At 40.0% G+C, this 21,486-nt stretch overlaps 1 protein-coding gene across 1 annotated transcript in view; it reads left to right on the forward strand.

The window, feature by feature from the left end:
• POLRMT (RNA polymerase mitochondrial) overlaps positions 1 to 21,486 on the forward strand; it is a 1,430,506-nt gene that overhangs the window by 1,242,880 nt on the left and 166,140 nt on the right. Inside the window, exons 16-17 of the mRNA XM_044053892.1 lie at positions 18,393 to 18,445; positions 19,139 to 19,237. Of these exons, the coding sequence (XP_043909827.1) occupies positions 18,393 to 18,445; positions 19,139 to 19,237 (152 nt within the window). The remainder of the gene's footprint in view (positions 1 to 18,392; positions 18,446 to 19,138; positions 19,238 to 21,486) is intronic.

A 21,486-nucleotide genomic window follows, 5' to 3' on the forward strand; every position in this document is an offset into this window, starting at 1 on the left:
TTATATTTGTGAAACATAACAGAACAAGAAAAACTGGAAATGTTGGACTCTTTTGACTTTGTTAAACTTGTAGGGGACTCTAAAGCATATGCAGTATTTCTTGTCATTGATGTTTGGAGGAACACTTAGGAGAGGGGAAGAGCAAGGAAAGAGTTAACTGTAAGTAAAACAAACTTTTGTTCTTAGTAATATTTATGTAGTGCATGACATTTTCATGCTATAAAGTAAAGTTTTCACAGTTATTTTCAAGTGTAATGGGGATATTAAAGCAAACACGTGCCCCTATTTTCTTCTGTCTGTTCTCTTTCTCCTTGTTAAGTTTTAAGAAATTTAGGCACTGCAGTGTAAACTAAATAAAGGAAGAAAAGTCTGTTCAAAAGAGTATGATGCAAGAAAAAATGATGTGATTTTCTCATTCTTTAGTAGGGGAATAACTGGATTAAGGCTACTGGCTCCATCTATTAACAAGTTTTAAGATAAAGCGAATAAATAAAAAAAGAACATTGAATATAATAAAGCTGTTCTCTACCAAATAAATAAATAAATACTTCTAGACGTAACCCTGTATTTGGTTCTCATGTCTACATGGAGACAATAAAGAGCAATACAAATTAATACTTCTTTCTTTTAATGTCTTTCTTTCAATGGCTAGGAAATAATGTTTGCTGAAAGCATTCAAATATTTTCTCATTCTGGGAGAGTGATAAAGATGAAACAAAGCCAGACAGGACATAGAAGCACGGGCTGTACCATGCATCTTAGCATGGATAACCTTCCTCTTAGGTTAACCTAAGTCTATAACTGTGGCTGTCAGTTTGGAACAGTTGTCCCTATTAGGACGGTAAAACTTCAATATTTGAAGATGTACGTAGATGTTCTTCATCTCACATTGCTGCAGTCCTTACTTATGGGTAGTCCGCTGTCCTCGGTCGGCCCGAATACCAAAGTATTAGGCTGACGTCGGTCATGGGCGCTCAGCTCTGACATCAGAGCATCAGGGTATAAAAGCGCATGACCGACGTCATATCCTCAGTCTTTTTTGCCGCATGGTCCGATGCAGAAGCAGCGTTGCAAGTGCCGTTCGGCGTTCTGAAATTTTTCGTATTCGGAGTTTCAGACCGATACCAAGTTGGGCTAAGTACCCCGTTGGGGAATATTTTGTTTTTTTCTTGTCTCCGTTATTTACTGGATGTCAGAAAAAGTGAATAATTGTATTTCTTGTGGGAAACAGATACCGCATAGGGATTACCACTCGCTTTGTATTCCGTGTTTGGGACCAGAGCACGACGTAGTTGGGTGTCGGTTTTGTGCTAGGTTTAATAAGCGCACTATAAAACGAAGGTTAGATTGCGCTAGGTTAGTCTTTGGCAAGCGGTGTAATTATAATATGCCGTCGGATCCTCCGGCGCTTCCTAAGAAGCGTAAAGACAAATCTTTAAAGCCTAGGCAGGATGATTCGTCCGTTTGGACGCCGGTCCTTTAGAGGCTACAGTGCAGGTGGATCCGGCTGAAGTTTCTGTTGAGTCCCAGGGGGAAACTTTGATTTTACAAGATGTGGCCTCACAGGAGGCAGGTCAGGCTGAAGGGGCCTCTCAGGTTACTATTCTCCCTTCTATGCCTAAGGTGGTTAGGCCTTCTGCTACTGTTTCTAAGGCTCCTTCTAAGGGCAGGTCTGTTTTGCCTTCCTCTGGTGTCAGTTCTGGTTCTTCAGGGTCTGTACCTAAAAAGCACATGCTTAAAATGGCAGAAGATTTGATTACTTTAATTAGAGGTTGTATGCCCCCTCCTGATAAGAGGCCCAGGGTAGAGCCAGAGTTGGAAAGTTTGGAGCAGGCCTCAGATGATTCAGAGTCTTCTGCTGAAGACATTCAAGATTTTCCTTCTTATTCTGATTCTGATGCAGAGGATTCCACTCCTCCTGCTTCTCCTCCAGAGGATTTTTCATTTTCAGAAACCCTACACTCTATGAGGAAGCATTTTAAGTGGGAAGGACAGGATTTTTCAGATTCAAGGAAGAGGCTCAGGGAGTTCTTGTTTTTACCACAGCACAGACCCTTGGCTATACCTCCTGTTTTGGATGTTGTTCAGGATGTTTTTTCGGAGGCTTCATTTAATCCAGATTCTATGCCTCCTGCACCAGTTAAACCGGACAGGTATTATAGGGTACCTGAGGCTCATAAATATCTGTATAAGAGTCCTAGGGCGGACCCAGAAACTATTAGTCAGGGGCCTAAGGGTGTTAGAGCCTCTGTTGTAAAGAATCCAGTCCCTCTAGATAAGGAAGCTAGAGATTTGGACAGATGGGGTAAGAAGGTGTATACCTCTTCTACTTTAGCAATGAGGGCTTTAAATTGCCAGTTTCATATGTTGAAGTATCAGAATTTCCTCCTTTCTCAGCTAAAATCTAAAGTGGATGCTTTGGCAGAGGGCATAGAGTGTAAAGAATTGCAAGATTTGGTGCATGTATCTGAACAGGTGGGGAAACATTCTTTGCAGTGTGGTTTTGATGCTTTACAGGCTTCTTCTAGAGTGGCTGCCACTGGTTCAGTTCTTCGTAGGCACGCCTGGCTTAAGGATCAGAATTTATCTGAACATGTTAAATCTAGAATTCTGGATGCCCCTTTACAGTCGGACATGTTGTTTGATTCCCCTGTGGAGTCTGTTTTGAAAAAAATGGAAGACAAGGCTAAGTCCATGCAGACTGTTAAAGATTTTTTGCAGGTACAACCTCCAAAGTTTAGTAGAAATTGGCCTACTAAGGGGTGGACGTACCCTTCTTCTGATTCTCAGTCTAGGGGTAGATCTAGACGTGGTAGGGGCAGAGCTCAGAGTACCTTCAGGTCCAGAACATGGAGTTCGCCTGCTCAATCTGCTGGTGAGGGTAGGGGCCAGTCCTTTCGTAAACAGGCCCAATGACCTGCATTTTCAGCTGCCAGATTCTTCTTGCCTGGCAGCTCCTTTGGGAGGAAAACTATCTCTCTTCAAGCAAAACTGGCTTTTAATCACCCAGGACAAATGGGTATTGGACATTATAAACCAAGGCTACAAGTTCTATTTCCATACATTGCCTCCTTTCAAAGGCATGCCAGACGTTCCTCCTCGGCAAAGGATAGAGGCTCACAAACAGATTTCATTACTTCTTCAAATGGGAGCTATACAGCCAGTCCCTCTGTCAGAAGTGGGTCTAGGATTTTATTCTCGCCTGTTTCTAGTACCAAAGAAAGGGAACACGTGGAGACCGATTTTGGATTTATCTCTCCTCAACACTTATTTGGACATTCCAAAGTTCAAAATGTTGACGTTACAACAGCTTTTACCTTTACTGGGAAAAGATCACTGGATGGTAACTCTGGATCTAAAAGAGGCTTATCTTCATGTTCCTATCAGGCCCAGTTGCAGGAGGTACCTGCGTTTGGCTGGAAATTTACATTATCAGTTCTCTGCATTGCCCTTTGGCTTATCTACTGCACCCAGAGTGTTCACAAAGGTTCTGGCTCCAGTGATAGCCTTTTTCAGGTTGAGAGGAATACAGATTTATCCTTATTTGGACGATTGCCTGATTATTGCACAAGACAAGGACAAGCTTCTTCAGCATCTACAGTATGTGATGGTAGTGTTAAGATGCCTAGGGTATTCTGTGAACGAAACAAAGTCCAGTCTAGTACCCTCTCAGGACATGTGCTTTCTGGGTGTGAGACTGAATACAGCTTTCCAGATGGCCTTTTTGACCCCGGACAAACAAAGAAGCCTTTCTCTTTATTTCCATCAAATGTCTCTACAGTCCAGGCTGACTGCAAGGACAGTCCTTCAAGCCTTGGGGTTCATGGCATCTTGTATTCTGGTGCTTCCCATTGCCAAACTGCATATGAGGAAGCTTCAATGGTATCTCAAAAACGTATGGACACAACACTGCCAAGATCTGGACACTGTCATTCAGATAATACCTTGCATTCAGAAGGAATTTTTGTGGTGGGCTCAGGAATGTCACCTAAACAAGGGACTCTCTGTGACCCGACCGAGGCGAGTCAGATTCTAACGACAGATGCCTCGGACAAGGCTTGGGAGCACACCTCAATGGAAAATGGGTGCAAGACACGTGGCCTGTCAGACTTCAACATTTGCATATCAACTTGAAGGAGATGTTAGCAGTCCAATTTGCATTGATGGCTTTCAAGAATTTACTTCACCCAGGGCAGGTGTTGATTCAAACAGACAACACTACTGTCATGTGGTACATCAACAAGCAAGGGGGAACTCATTCGTACCCTCTTTGCAGGCAAGCGATGATTTTGTGGGAGACTGCTCTCAGTTTACACCTCAATCTTCAGGCAAGGTTTCTACCAGGAGCACAGAACTCCTTAGCAGATGTATTGAGCAGACAAATAGTGGATCCTCAAGAGTGGAAATTGGATCCTCATGTATTTCAAAAGTTGACAGTGTCCTGGGGAACTCCAGACATAGATCTGTTCGCTTCTCCACTAAATTACCAGTTGCCAAAGTTTTGCACAAAAAGGTTTCATCCCACAGCTTGGAAAGTGGACTCTCTGTCATTCAGTTGGAACAATCTTCATGTATATGCCTTTCCACCTCTGCCTCTTCTACCCAAGGTACTCTTGAAGGCCAGACAAGACAAGCCATCCATGATTCTAATAGCGCCGGATTGGCCTCGACAACACTGGTACCCACTACTGAGGAGTTTGGTCGAGAGCCTCCATGGCCTCTGCCTTTGATTCCGCACCTTTTGTCTCAGGAGGGCAATCACTTTCTCAATGTCAGAATTCAGTCTCTGCATCTAACAGCCTGGCATATTCTGTTTTAGACTCTGGAGGTTCTCGGCTTCCACAACAAGTTTTGAATGTTATTTTGGAGGCCAGGAGGCCTAGTACAAGGAAAGTTTACGCTGATAAATGGAGGAGATTTTTTATTTGGAGCAAAGGGAAGGACTTTGATGTTTCCAAGCCTAATTTAAGTGCTTCTCTACAATATCTTACTGAGTTATTGGACAAGGGTTTGTCCTTCTCTTCCGTAAAGGTTCATGCTGCAGCCATTTCGGCTCATTATGACTGTGTCCCTCCTTTATTCTCTCATCCTTTGTTTAAGCAATTTCTCAGAGGGGCAAAGAACATAAGACCCCCACGTAGAGCTCCTACTCCTGCTTGGGATCTCAATTTTGTGTTGGAAAAGCTTACTCTACAACCTTTTGAGCCTGCAGCTACAGCCGAGTTAAAGTATTTGTCATGGAAGACTGCTTTTTTGTTGGCCATTACTTCTGCAAGAAGGGTTTCTGAATTACAGGCCCTTATGGCAGTGGAGCCTTTCTTGATTTTCCATAAGGATAGGGTATCTTTGCGTACTAATCCTTCCTTTATGCCTAAAGTGGTTTCTAGTGTGGCCTTAAACCAAACTATTCATTTGCCTACCTTTTATGCAAACCCCCAAAATAAAGGGGAGAAGATTTTGCATACTTTGGATATTCACAGGCAGTTGCGTTATTATTTGAGCAGAACCAAGGAGTTCAGACAGTCTCAGCAGTTGTTTGTTTCTTTTGCTTTGGGTTCTCAGGGTAAACCTGTTTCAAAACAAACTGTTTCTAAATGGATTGGGTTTTGTATTTCTTTCTGTTATTCCCATCATGGTAAGGAGATTCCGGCTGGAATCAGATCTCATTCCACTAGAGCTACTGCCACTTCTACTGCCTTTCTAAGGGGGGTGGCTACAAAGGATATTTTGGAAGCAGCTACCTGGAGTTCAGTACATACTTTTTCTAAACATTACCACTTTCCTCTTTATTCTAAGTCTAGGGCTGGATTTGCCACTGCAATATTACAGGGCATTTTAGCAGCCCCTAATGCTTTATGATTTTGCCATCCTCCCTTCCCCGTTGCTTTGGGATTCTACCCATAAGTAAGGACTGCAGCAATGTGAGATGAAGAACATAGTACAGTTTTGTACCTACCATAAATGTAGATGTTCGAAGATCCACATTGCTGCAGTCCAATTACCCCCTCCTTCCCCACTGTAGCTTAGCATGGTTATATGGTTTGGCTGATGGTTGTTGTTGGGCATATTTTTTGGGAGGTACTCTGTTTTTGGCTGTGGCCTTTCTTTTTACGGCCTTCTGACATCTGGGGCAAGAAAAGACTGAGGATATGACGTCGGTCATGCGCTTTTATACCCTGACGCTCTGATGTCAGAGCTGAGCGCCCATGACCGACGTCAGCCTAATACTTTGGTATTCGGGCCGACCGAGGACAGCGGACTACCCATAAGTAAGGACTGCAGCAATGTGGATCTTCGAACATCTACATTTATGGTAGGTACAAAACTGTACTTTTTGTGTGTTACTATTAAGTTAATAAGTATTTGGGGTGTAGTGAGAATCTGTTTTGCTGAAAGCCCTCAAAAAACAAAGTTTTGTAAGATGTGACTTAGGCTCAAATGAGTATGACAATAAACAACTGTATAAAAGGTCAAGTTGCCAAACATTAGTGTATGCATGTAACAGAAAAGCTGAAACTAGGTACTTGGCAAAAAATTGTTAAAAAAATGTTGGAATAATAACTTTTTAACACAATGAGCCTTTTGATATTATCCTTAAATGTTAATGATCTCACAGATATATACACAACAGAAAGAGTAATGAACTATATTAAAATGTTGAATGCAAATAACTATGCTACAGAAGACACATTTGGAAAAACTGAAAATGTGAATTTGATAAAGTGAGTTTTTCAGGACAGTTCAGTGAAATACCTGGGACAAAGGAAAAGAGGAGTACATATATTAATGAAAGAGGAGCTCCAATACTGATACGACAAAAAAAAGATAATAATGGTAGATTTGTAGTACAAAGGGGCTACTGGCAAGGAAAGAGGATTACATTAGCATGCATTTATATTCCACTTAAAACTGCTATAATGGAGCTTAAGAAAATTCTGGGAGAAATAATCAGTTTTCAACAGGGAATATTACTTATAGGAGAGGACTGGAATTTGATTTGCAGCAATGAAGATGCGCTGGGAGGGCAGAAGGGAAAATATAACAAAGGCGGACAGATTTTTATGAAAATGTTTGGCATGGAAGATGTGAATTCAGTAGTAGGAGTTAATAATTAATATACATAGTATGCCCCAAGATACAAAATCTGGACTAGCCTAGACAGAACTTACATTCACAGGAACATGTGCATTTAATTGAAAGTTTTGATATCCAATTACCTATTCAGATCATGCACCAATAATATCTAAAATAAAAATGAGAAACTGGCACTTTCCCACCTATCTGTTGGAAAGAGAGGAATTTAATGAATGGGTAGTCAAAGTTATTTTAAATTTATTAGAGAAGACAGACATTTCTTCTGAAAATATAGCTAGGGAGTGATGTAGAATTAAAGTGGAGTTTAAAAGTAGGGTGGTAGAGTAGGGTAGGATGGTAGAGATATGGTTAAGAAGCAACAAAAATTATTTAGTGGGGCTGACAAATGTTAAAGTATTGCAGAATTGGAGAACTCAGAACAAGAAGAAGCGCAACTGCAGAGGGCTAAGCAGAAAATTAAAGGATTATCTTGGTAATATGCATGAGTTTCGGTAGATTGCTGTTTTTTTTTTTTGATGATGCCTGACCACAAAAGTTTTAGAGCAGTAACTCAGGCAACAGAAAGTAGAAAATGTCACCGAGCTTAAGAAGCCTGTAACAAGGAAAATAAGAGATCCTGTAGAGGTACTAGAAATATTTTGGAAATTTTATGAAAGTCTGTATAAAGCAGAGAAATATGGATATCAAGAAAAGGTACTAGTGGAAACGCTTATGGAAGAATTAAATATACCATTGTTAGATGTAGATGAGACTTAATTATTAATATGATAGGAGAAGATGAGATAAAAATGGTGATGTATAATCAATCAACAGGAAAGTCCCCTGAAATAGATGGCATTCCTGTGGAAGTTTGGAAGCTAGGAGGGAAAAACTGATAAAGATCTCGAAAGTTTTGTTTAACAGTATTTTAAGAGGAGAAGCACCAACTTACTGGAAGAAAGCGGTACTGGCTATAATACCTAAAGAGGTTAAAGACCCATCAGACCCAACTTCATACAGGCCCATTTCAGTCCTAAACCATGATTATAAAGTGTTTGTCTATAATGACTAAAAGAATGACAAAGGTGATTTCAAAATTGATAGTCATGGATCATTGTGGTTTTGTGGAGGGGAGGCAAATATTTGACAACATTAGCAAAACGTTGATGATCTAGAGGGAGGCTGAATGGTAAGAAAATACCATTGATGTTCATGGGTCTTGATGCAGAGAAAGTGTTTGACAGAGTAAGCTGGGAGTTTATGAACAGGGCAATGCAAGCCTTTGCATTCCCTGATAAAATTATAAGGTTGATTAGGAAGATATATGAGGGATCAGAAGCGAAAATTAAAGTGGGCGAGTTCCTCTCTGACAATCTCTGTTTCAGTAGAGGAACCAGGCAGGGGTGTCCGCTTTCCCCTTTATTTGCACCATATGTAGAAGCATTGGGAAGGAAAATAAGAGACTCAGAAATTCAAGGATATAATTGGTATGGTAGTCAAGAAAAGCTTGCTCTATTTGCAGATGAGGTCCTTTTCTGGTTTTGTCAGGTATAAAAGAATATTTCAGTGTTGTGGAACATTTTGAGGCAGTTTTCAGGATAGAAAATTAAAGAATTTAAAACAAAGGCAATAACTGTAAATTATGTACCCATACAAGAATTGGTTCAGCAATATTCCATATTTATGGGGACATGATAAAATCAAGTACTTAGGGAGTATGGATTAAAAAATATTCTGGTGTGGCAGGTAAGGATACGTGGGAAGAGACTAAACAAAAGATAATACAAAAACTGAGAAATTGAAAGCTCTGTTGTATGATATGGATAACAAGATACATGCAGTTAAAATGTTTAGTCCCTTTAGTCTTATACACAGGTCAAACATTTTTATCACCCAGAAGAGAAGTTGTAGATAGCAATTAATAGAGTTGAACCATTTTATCTGGGAGGGGAAGATGCAAGAGTCAAGTGGGATAAGCTGATTCTTCCAGTTGAACAAGGCAGTTTGGTTTCTGTCTTTTCTTCCCATCTGAGGGTCATACGTTTTTGGAAAGTTTGAGAGCCATGAGGGGCAAAGGGGCTGACTACAAGGGCTTCATTGTCTCGTCTCTCACCTGAGACATTCACTGGAAAATTGTCCTGCAAACAGCCAATCCACTCAGGTGACATCTCCTGTTGTGGATACTTCCAGAGACTTCATATATCAGAATCGGATGCACTCTGACATGGTAACTCCATGCGCCGTAAGACTGATAAAATAATTTGTTCAATAACAGACTCTGCAGTCTGAAGTGAGACTCACTTCTCAGAATAGATGCTGTTGGTCATCGTGTTGAAGTGTAGCCCCATGCCTGTGGTCCTGAGAGTCCAAGATTCTAGGCTTTATAAGAATGCAGAAATTCACATTCTCCTCTGTGGTTCTGAGGGCAGTAAAATACTGCATATGTATATTGGGCTTCTGGGGAGATCTACAAAATAGGATGAATGGAAATGTGGAGACTACATCACAGTGAAGAAAAAGAACACTTCAAACCTCAGGTTACCACTGTATTCACCATCAGTTCCTTAATGATGTGCATTGTCTGTGACACAACAAGAGCCAGTGCATTTTGTTGCAACAGTCTTGCTGCTATTTGTGCTTTTCTGAAGACATAAAAGCAACTTTTTAGAATGCTGTGTTTCTTCATCATTTGTTCTTCAGGTCAGGTCAGCAACTGAAGAACACAGCAGCAGCCTGAAACAGCAGGACCATTATGGCTGTAGAGTTACCTTCCATCTGCTCAAGAAGATTTAATTAAGATACCATTTGGATTAGGGATAAGCTGATTCTTCCAGTAGAACAAGGTGGTTATGGATTACTTGATTTGAAAGTGTTTCAGAGCTACACAGTTAAGGCTCCTGTACATAGCAGAAACCTGTAACTCAAAGTGGAAAGTGATAATGAAACGGGGAAGCTCAAGAAACAAGGAGAGACTGGGATTTTGGATGCAGATCCTTAAGGAGAATAACAATAACCATACAAAATATTATATTCATAAAGTAGCAGGAAGTATGCTAAGAGCTAAGCCAACACAGGAATGGAGAAAGAATATTCTGCTGATAGGGATGACTGCAATTAGGAATACAGACAATAGGCAGGAGGAGACTGGAATTTATTGGAGGAAGCTGTCAAAGAACCAAGGTATTGGGTGCAAATAATTAGAGGAAAGGTAGTAGAGGCCAATAATTCATTTGACTGCAGGCTAGAGATTGCCATCCCTATCAAGGACTGGTAGCAAAGTATAGGCAGAGAAAGAAATAGGAAGATCCTAAGTGAAAGAGCAGCACTGGTAGAATTTTTAGTAGAATCTAGAACAGAAGCTGCTGTTAAAGGAATAATATGGAAAGCATGTAAAATATTGCATGATAGCTCTAAGAATCAGTCAGAGGAGGTTAGAAAGAATTGGGAAGAGAGATTGTATTAGCAGTTCACTAAGAAACAATGGGGGATATATGTATGTCTACCAAATATGCAACAAAGTCTAGAAGCTGTAGGTGTTTTGCTTGGAAGTGTTTACATAGGTATTTTTATATTCCAAGTAAACTCCAAAGAAACTTTCTTCAGGTAGACAGCAAATGGTGGAGTTGGGATGGGGAAGAAAGAAGAAACTTTCCAAAGACCTGTGTCTGGAGCGTTTCTCCCCTAGCCTCTGCTGAAAATGGGCTCTGTTATAGTCGATCTTTCCCAGTAAACAAATGTTAAATAAATTTGGAACATATTTACTGGGAGTGTAATAAGTTTACAGACTTTAAAGATTCCCTGCAGACTACTCTGTCAGAAATACTGGGTGAGCAAATTGGTGTAACTAAGGAAATTATTTTTTGAGCTATGATACAGAAGTGGAATTGCCTAGACATAGTAAGGCTTTGTTGAGTCTAACTAATTGCTAGAAAATCAAAATGTAAGCCAGCTTTGTTATAAGTAATGAATGCAGGAACAGAGATAAAACAACTGAAATTGGGATCTTTAGAAAAGGGTAAGAGAAAGTTATATAGAAAAAATGGGAAGTGAGGGAACAATGCATGCAGAGGAGGAGGAATGAGGTTTAAAAGAAAGCAGGAGCTGTGTAATATTTGACTGACCACTGGAGAGCTTTTTAAGTGATGTTAATGTTTGCAACAAAAATGATGGCAGTATGGTTTGTGATATGTGTTTGCAACAAAAATTATGTTAATATAGTTTTATTTGTTTTCATTTATATAAATGTATGATTGCCAATGTCATACATGATAATATAATAAAGACGTTTCTTGTTTTTTAAAAAAATCTTATTTGATTAATCAGAGGCCTTAATTTTGCTGAGGCTATATAGTATTAAAGGGCTACTAAACCTTTTTATCTCTTCAGGCTTAGGGTTACTGAACCATTTTTAATCTTCTTTGCCAAAAGAGAGGCAGAGGTACTTTTGACTGCACTGTTAAGCAGTCCTGACTCACATCCAGGCCACTCCATGGATCAGTATTTGCTTCAGCGTGAGGATCTCCGAACACAAGGAGAGGTGGTTGCCATTAATCTACTACTGTGTGTAAGAGAAGTAGGAGAAGGACCCATTGCACTTTTAGTCCCACAAGTTCATGTCCCCCCCCCCAGGCATTTCTCAGTGGAAGCAAGGGCAATAACCTAGAACATTTATTTATTTGTATTTGTTTACTAAGGTAGTATAATGATTGCAAGTGACCCTTTAAAAGAGCAGCCCAGATGAAATATTTCACAGAGGATACAAGAAGTAGAAGAACAAACTAAAACATAGGTTGTAGCCTCTTATAAAAAAGAGCTAGCCATCACATCCGCACAGAGCATAAAAACAGTGGATTTTGTCTGGTTCCAGAAGAGGATGAGATGCCAAACCTTTTCTGGATCTTGGTGTCCCTATCATATAAAAACAAACTCCACATGCTCTTAATACAGTCTTCCATGCCACTTCTAGGATCAGGAGAGTCCAGTAGAAGTTCTTTTTGCTGCTAAGACTTTTTTCGCCCTACTGGGACCTTCACCAAGGGCCTAGGGTTTGTTCCATCAGAGTGTTTCCTTGTTGGAGCAGCTGGATGCTTGTGTATCTGATATTCATTCTGTCTAGTATGTGAATTTCAGGTATGGGCTTTTGAGGAAGTAGATGTTACTGTAAACTAAACAAAGTTGTGACTCTTCAGCATGGATTCTGTTCTGTTATTGAGTTGCCATCATAATCTAACACTAAAAATCATGCTTCCTATGCTCCACTTCATGGCCTGCCTGTAGAGATACTCCACAGTGTTTGAATTCAGGGACGTTTGAACCAGATTTGTAGTTCCCAGGTTTTATGTTGAAGGCATTCCTATATTCCCAAGTGAGAATGTGTATAGGAATCCTTCTTTGAACCTAAAGATTTAGTTTGGGTACAAGGTCCATTAGGTCAATGGCTCCCAACAGGTTTTTCAAGGCCTGTCATGAGGCCATATTTTGTTGAAATCTCTCTCACTGAAATGGTTCGTAGGCAGGTCTTTTGCATCACAAGCTGTAGTACCTCAGATTGCCACATATGCTTCATTTGCATAATGGAGAGGGCTGACTTCATTTACAGCCTGGGATGACATGATCCAAGAGGAAAGCTTCCTTCATATAAATACTCTAGAGATGAAGGTAGTCTTTTTAGTATTACAGAAATCTGACCCTGTTCTTTCCAAAGGACTCTCATCTATCAGTTCAAAATGATATGGTATATTGGTAAATGAGAGGGAATGGGCTTTTATCAGTCGTGCTGGGAAGTCTTGCAGCTGTTAAAATGAGCTGTGTAGAAAGTTTCTTCTAATGGCAGTCCACATTATAGGCAACCTTAGTTAATTAGCAGATAAACTGAACATTAGCTTCTGATGTAACTGAAATCACTGTTGCAGTATTAACGTATGGGTTTTTGCCCACTGACATCCAGTCAGGGTACCAATGCTTTACCTACTTGAGGGCATACGTTCAACATGTGACCTTAACTCATATGGGTTGGGGTATGTAGTTGGATGTACAGACCGTCTCCAAGTCAGTGGCCTGAAAACTAGTGAGACAGGAAAGTGGTCAGTTTTGAGGGGTATAGCTCAGAGGTAAATAAATTTCCTCAAAAGTAGTGTATTAGGCGATAGCTTATAGCAGAGGAAAAGAGAAGTTTTTATTCAACTGTACTTTCTTTTCATATGTGAGCCCAGAAACCCAAGACTTGCTAGAAACTGTTCGTGGCATGGAGTTAATTGTTCTTGAACTTTCTGAATCCCCAGCAAATGTCATATGCCCAGAGTTTTTCCTGTGCAGCTCCTTACAGAGATGGGATCTCAGTAGATGTTTCTACATGTTATATGTAAAGAGAGACTTTCTTACTAGTCTTGTTCATTCCCCATTTTCATGGGCTACTCTCTATTGCAAAAGATAAGCAAACCTTGTTTGATTTTCTTTCTCAACTTGTTTTGTTTGTTTATTTATTTTTCTTTCTAATGTTGTACCTAGTTGTCTGTCTGAACTAAAAACTAATTTTTCGGCTGAAGTAAGGGGACATAAGCTCCTCTGTTTTAAGTTGTGTACACACATTTTGCAGCATTATTGGTAACATTTGTTTTGCCATTCAGTATACAGTTTATATAACAGACAGTACTTCTGCTAATGCCATTACAGACACTGACAACTTTTAGTGAACAGTGTGTTACAGGTAAACATTTAATCCGGCAACTTTATAAAGTTAACTAGACTGTGAAAGACTGGCACAAGGGATCAGTAACATGTACAGGTGGATAATGCATAGTATGTACAAACAAGATTTGTTCTTTATAAATGAAAGTTTTGCACCAACACTAGAAGTTTAGAAGATAAAAAAAAAAACATGAATAAAATTACCTCACGACACACTTGACAGCAGGTTTGGTTTGAGTATAGCCACAGTAGTGAACATATCATAATTGTGAGCAGAATTATGATTTCTGCATTACATCAGACAATTGCAGGTGGTTGATTAAGAATTGCACCAGCAACGCATTGCTTTACCTTTTGGGAAGCTGTCCACCCAAGATAATTACTACATTGAGAAAACACCCCTAACAGTTGACCTGGTAGTCAGGGATTTGGGAAAATATGTAGATAGTAATTTGGCCTTCGACCAACATGTATTCAACGTATTAAGAAAATCATTCCATGTCACCCAACTCATTAGTAAGGGTATGGCATCCAGGTCCAAGGAAGTTAATGGTACCAATAGCCCTGTCATCGAATACAGTGCCCCCTTTGGTATGTACCTAAACAAAGCACCTGCAACAGTTGTAATACCCTCAAGGGTTTCTCACCAGGAGAATCAAAGGCATGAATACCCTGTCCTACACAGATCGCCTTAAGGCCTATCTCTTTACTCAGTCTCCTACAGGTTGCTGAGAGGTGATCCTTGCCTGCAATATAAGGCATCCTGAAACACCACTCTGATGGACCTCTTGCACTTCCACAAAACAAACAGCACCAGAAACACTAGATCCAAGGACCTGAACTTTTCCTGCGACACCAGTAAACATGTTGGAGAGACTGATACATGTTGCAAAGGATCACTGCAGTATGGAACAGGCTCCCCTCCACAAGAAGCAGAGTTCATCCCTGACCCTGTTCAAGTGAAACTTTGATCATTGTATGGGAAATTGTAAGTTCACCCATTGTCTGATCCCCATGTCTCTGATGAACAGTAGCTGACAGTAAGTTAACTAATACCAAACTAAAATTTCCCTGCTGGAGCTGTACTCATGATAAAAACAGATGAGTTAAGGGGCATGATATGGGTAATAAAATCATGTGAAATAGGCTTAATGATGTCATACATTACAAGGACAGAGTGGAATAAGTCTGCACAAGCAGCAGATGTTGTGGACAGAGTGCCCCTTCGATCTCCAAAAGTTCTTTTTCATATAGAGGAGTTGAGGACCCATGTAATGGACTGCTAGAGTAGGTGACAGAGAATCTATGGAGGCATTCAAGAGAAATGAGAAAAGTAGAGAAAGGGAGATGAGGAAGGGATGGAGGTGAGGTAGAATGTTAAGTGCACCTAATGAGCAGACTCAGAAGATTTATCATCTCATTCTTCTATTAAGCAAATGCATGAATGGTTATTGTCTTGAGACTTTCTTTTGTAATGGCTGTACTCAAGGATGTGTAGTTTCAGGCTCTGTATAACTATAAAGAAAATACAGAGGAGCCAATAGCTCTGAACCAATTTTATTTTACTGGTGCTTCTGGTACCTCAGCAGAATATCTTCAAGGAATAACTTGAGCCACCATTCAGTTCAATAAATTACAGTGCCATTCCAATCACATGATTAGCACCAGTAAAAAGAAAATTGGTTCACAGCTACTGGCTCCTGTGTATTTTCTATGTGATTAGAAGGTCGAGTTGGTGTGTGTTTCTTTCTGTATAAGTATACCAAGTCTAGTGTAGTGTCTCATTAACCCCTGCAGCCCAAAACGTTTGATGGGTTCATACAGTCCCAGATGCAGACTTCTGATATGCATTTCAAGAACCAGTACTATTTGATATTAGTCTTACTTTTTTTTTGAAATTGCATTTTGTGTGACCTGAACCATATGCTTAGTTTGTTAGAGTACTGTAACAGTTGAGTGCATATTACTGTTACTGAAACTGCTGGGGATGCTAATAAAGGAAGTAATTTGCTAAAGCGTCAGGTAGGGTTGCCTGTAGCAGTTGAAAATACAAACTGGAGGTACTTCTGACAGGATGGCAGGCAACTGAACGATTGCTAACTGACGTACATTTGACTGCAATACCATTGGTTATTACCTGGCAGGGATCCTTGCACAGAGGTTTACACTCATTAAACACCTAACTTACTCTACATGTGTCGCCAATTCCAGAGGTTTACTGGGTTGTTAAGTATGTCTTCCTCCTCAGTAAGAAATATACCTTCACTTGTTGAAACAGCAGTGATTTGTCTTAAAAAACTGTAGTACTACTTGAAAATTAGATTATTCCCCTGTAATTATCACACTAAGAATAGTGCATTATTCACACCCATGTATTTCTGAAATCCATCTCCTTTGTCAAACTGCCTGTTTTCTGAAGCCACAGCTTATTAGTTGCATTGCCCATATTTCCCATAATGCATCACTTCAGTAGTTGCCACTCATTTAGAATATTTAGTGCACTGACGTGGATTTATGATATAATGCAGTTATTGCAGCATATTTGCATGTTTTTAATCTCTCAACTAATGATAGTACAATAACTTTTATATTGTCGCTTTCTTTGTAAGGATTTTGCTATTAAAATTAAAGAAAACTTGTACTACATAGATATTATCATGTCAGTGGTCTTAATTTATAGGAACATTTTTGTATCTCCACTTCATAGGAAGTGTTTCCTATAGAAAGTGGGGGTTCAGTTAGTTAAATAAGCAATAATATTTAATAGGGATATTTTTTTCAGTTTTTATTTGTTGCTGTTTTAGGTAGTTGTGAAAAAATAAGTATTACAAATGTCTGGAGATTTTAAAGCAAAAACGTTCCTTGAATAGAAAATAATTGCATTAAACGGGTTCAATTCTCGGCTTGGGTGGCTTCTGTGTGGAGTCTGCATGTCCTCCCTGTGGTTATGTGGGTTTCCTCCAGTTTCCTCCCACATTCCAAAGATATGCAGTAGGTGGATTGGACATTCTAAATCGGTCATAGGTGAGAATATGTGTGGCAAGGGAGTGGTACAAACAAACTACCGCGATGGGGCTAGCTACTTGGTGGTGTAAACCTTGACTCAAGATGATTGTAACTGCTGAAGTGACACCCTGACCCCATGGGCAGAATTGGAAAAGGGGTTGAGGATGGATGGATGGATAGATCTGATCTTCCTGTATTTCAGCAGCTTTGTCATGTGCTTGGCTTTCTGATTACCTCTTCCCCCAGTATATTAGAATGCTCACAGTACTGGCTTGAGCAATGTGTCATGTTGCACTTCATTTGTTGCTAGTTATCTTATTTAACAGGGCCCGCCTTACTATTACCTTCATCTTCCATTCTGACAACCAATTTTCATCTGTGACACACCCTCATAATATATAGCTTTCTTTTATGTTTTAGGTGATACAGTGAGTAGAAAGCCTTGCTGAGAAGTCATCAATACATCACATCTGCTGGGCACCTCTTATCTACTTTTGTTGTGTCCCCATCACAGAATTGCATTAAAACTGATAGCAACACTCCTGGTAGGGCCATGCCATGTTTTTTCTTCTTTGTCAAGGTGCTGGAGTTTAGGAAGTTTACCAGCATGCTTCTTGCTATCCTTTCCATTTCTTTACCAGGGATAGCCATGACTCTGACCAGCGTATGTCTGCCCTTGTCTGTTTTCACCAGCTCCCATCATGTTTGCAGTGACGCTTATTGTTATCCTTTTCCGGTGAGCTGATGACTATGTCCAGGACTCCTGCACAATTACGCTTGGTGAGTGATTACCTGGCCCATGTGCCTGATCTTCCCTTATCTCCCTATTTTTTTCACAACCTGTTTTGCAAAACCTTTCTCTGTCCAAATGGTTCCTTCTCTTTCCACATCGGTATACGTCTGCTATTCTTCCTATCTGTAATACTCGCCAATCTCCTAGACCATCTCTTTAAGTGTCTGCTATCTGGTAGTGGTGTGGTTTATACAATGAGGACAGTTCATGGATGATGTCACAGGATGGAGATGTCTCAGTCTGTTTTGTGTGCTATACAATACTAACTAAAACGAGGACAGTTCATGGATGATGTCACAGGATGGAGATGTCTCAGTTGTTTTGTGTGCTATGCAACACTAACTAAAAGGAGGACAGTTCATGGATGACGTCACAGGATGGAGATGTCTCAGTTTGTTTTGTGTGCTATACAACACTAACTAAAAAGATCAGGGTCTTAAAAAACAAAATCTACCAGGAGAGGCTGGCAGCACTGTCCCTTTATTTATTGTCCTATACACTCCTTAGGGATGATTTGTACCTTGTCTTTTGGGCCATTAGGAATCTAGTAGTCCACAACTTCTTGTATCTCCACAAATCAAACAATTCCACTAGAACACCTTTTCTTTCCAAAATGAGATAGATGGCTGGATAGGTATCCACAAGTGCACTCTTGGTATGATGGGCCTAGTTCTCATTAAGAAAGGAGGTAAAGTCTAAAGGTGGGTGCTGTCAAGGGGGATACAGTTGAAGCTCTCATTAGTTTGTCCACTCTTTAATGCACAATCATTTGAAAGGGATTTGAATTATGCTTCCGACTTCCCATTTACTAATACCTGCCTTTTTCTTCCAGCTTAAAAGCACCATGCAACATTTGAGCCTTCAGGTCACCCATGATGTCAGTATGTAAGTACCTTTGCATCAGCCATTATCTGCAAAACTGTACAGTAATAGTTTTATTTAGTGGTTCCTTCATTTTTCTTTCTATTGCATACAGCAAATATTTAGTCAGAATTTTAGATTTGACCATATTTTGTGTTTCTCATTGAGTCTTTGTTGGGGGTAGCCAATATACCAGGCTCTCTTCCCAATGTTTTGGGGAAATTGATTTATTTCCTATCATAGGTGTTTAGGCCACCTTTATAATTATGATTTATAATTTATGACCCTGTTTGTCTATGGAAACTTCTTTTTGAATTTATGTTCAAGCAATTGTATATTTGTTGTATAATATCTAGCTTAATTTGTTTCTCAATATTCTAACCACTGTATGCTGCATCATTTGTAAAACTCTGATTTTACTCCTTTTATATGTTCTATGCTCTTTGTACAAAATAGCTATGTTTATATCATTTTTTATTATTTTTATATTTTTTTTTACTATGTATCTGGAGCTTTTCTCCCTGGGCCTCCACTGAAAATGATCACCTTGTGTCTAGTCGGACTAACCCGGTAAACAAATGGAAAGTAATTAAAATATTAATGTAATGCAAAACATATTTCTGTAATTCCTTTCCACTAATTGCTTCATTTTTACTTTTACACAAGTTTACCTCTTTATTCCTTTTTGCAGACTCACATTTATCATTTTGTCTGTAGGAAGCCTGACACAGTAAAGCAGAAAAATGCTTTTCCGCCTAATTTTATCCACTCTTTGGATTCCACTCACATGATGCTGACTGTTCTACATTGCTGCAGGTAAGTTGTGTGCTCTGTATTTTTTCATTTCTTGGGATGCAACTCTGATCACAGTTACAGCACAAGACAAGTCTAGCCTCCTGCACTGTTTTTCAGATTCCCTTTCCAGGTCTTTTGAATCTTGTCACAACTCAGCTTATTGATATGTATCATACCAAACACGATGGACCAAAACCTGTTGCCAAACAGTGAGGCTACTTGAATGCACACATTTCTTTGTGTTTGCGGATAACACAGAAGTAGTGTTCTACCCCTGCAGTGTCCATGATGGCAATAGTGAAAATTAAAGAAATATGATTCATTTTGCAAAAGAGTCTATCCCACTCCCCTTAATTATTGTTTTCACTTCAAAGTCACACAACCTTGAGTTCCCCTTTCCAAGGAGTTAAAATAATAGTTAAAGGAGTGGGGGCTTGCCTTCTGCAGAAACGCATCCATCCATCCAGTTTTAAAATAATACGTATTTTTTTGCTCCAGTAACACGTTTGTTTGTACTGGTCAATGAATTGTAATCAATCTGATTAATTTTTGTAGCCATACTGTTGACAAGATACATGATGGTAATTTTCACAGTGCTTTTTTAAGACCACATATAGTATGATATCCAGGACATAAGACATCCTGTTTTGTAGCAGAAACACTGTGTTATATTTGCAGTTTAGCTGATATTGGGAGGATAAATGAGCACATTTTTGAAGGGAAATTAATGAATATGTATTAGTTTATACTTTTAGTTGTATGGGGTGATTTATATGCATTCTATGTGTTTGCAATCTAATGAAGTAAAGAAGCAGGACAGCTTCTACGTTTTAAATGTGAGGCATGTAGAAGAGAAAAAAATGTGGAGTTAATGCTACTTACAGAAGGAAAGAATATGAATCTTCTGTGTGTTTGTGTGACAGCTTATATGAGAATAGAGAATCTGCTATTAGAACAGCAGTAAATATGCTGAGGCTAAAGTCTCCCGAATCGTACAGTACTAAAAAACTAGCAAGGTAGTTTATAAAATAAAGGGCAAAAAGCATAGAACTCAGTACTGTTAACAGTATGTTTACGCTTATGCAGATTTTGTGTATTCTTTTCCTTTAAAAACTTATTTGATTGTGGTGGACTGGTAAGTGTGCCACATGGTATTGTACCACAGTGTATTTTGGGGAACTGGCATCATTATACCCGTTTGTAGCACCATAGCTAAAGGCTACATGCCATAGAACAAGAAGTCATTCTCACTTTTTCATTTCCCTTTTCCACAGTTTTACCTTCTCCTAGTCTGTTTTCCATACACTCGTATAGGAGTTATCTAACATCAGGGACCATTGTTAATGGATCAGCATTTGTGTTCATCCTCTACACCACTGTGTTTGGCGCTCAGACATTCCATTGTCCAAGGGCACATGTTCTTGGTGGCTTTCACACTTGATGTCCATGCATGCAGTAACATCACACTGCAACCACATAAGATGTTCTTCATCTCACATTGCTGCAGTCCTTACACTTGGGGTAGTCCGCTGTCCTCGGTCGGCCCGAATATCAAAGTATAAGGCTGACGTCGGTCAAGGCGCATTTGACTGACATCAGGACGTCAGGGTACAAATGCACATGACCGACGTCATATCCTCAGTCTTTTTTGCCGCATGGTCCGATGCAGAAGCAGTATTGCAAGTGCCGGTTGGCGTTCTGAAATTTTTCGATTCCGGAGTTTCAGACCGAGTCAAAGTTGGCTAAGTACCCCGTTGGGGAATATTTTGGTTTTTTCTTGCCTCAGTGGTTAAACGGATGTCAGAAAAAGTGAATAACTGCATTTCTTGTGGGAAACAGATACCGCATAGAGATTATCATACTTTGTGTATTCCTTGTTTAGGGCCTGAGCACGACGTTGTTGGGTGTCGCTCTTGTGCTAGATTCAATAAGCGCACTATAGAGGAGATTAGATTGTGCCAGGTTAGTCTTCGGGAAGCGGTGCAATTATAAAATGCCGTCGGATGCTCCGGCGCCCGCTTCTTCGAAGAAGCGCAAGGACAAAGCAGTTAAGCCTAGGCTAGAAGAACCGTCCGTACCGGACGCCGGTTCTTTAGAGGTGTCGGTGGAGCCGGTGGTTCCACCGGAGGTTTCTTTGGGATCCCAGGGAGAGACCTTGTTATTGCAGGATGTGGCCTCTCAGGAGGCAGGTCAGGGTGATGGGGCTTCTCAGGTTACTATACTCCCCTCCCTGCCTAGGGTGGTTAGGCCCTCCCCTTCTGTTTCCAAGG

The sequence above is a fragment of the Protopterus annectens genome, chromosome 13.part0, assembly GCF_019279795.1.
Source record: "Protopterus annectens isolate FY-2018-M chromosome 13.part0, PAN1.0, whole genome shotgun sequence".
NCBI lineage: Eukaryota > Metazoa > Chordata > Ceratodontiformes > Protopteridae > Protopterus > Protopterus annectens.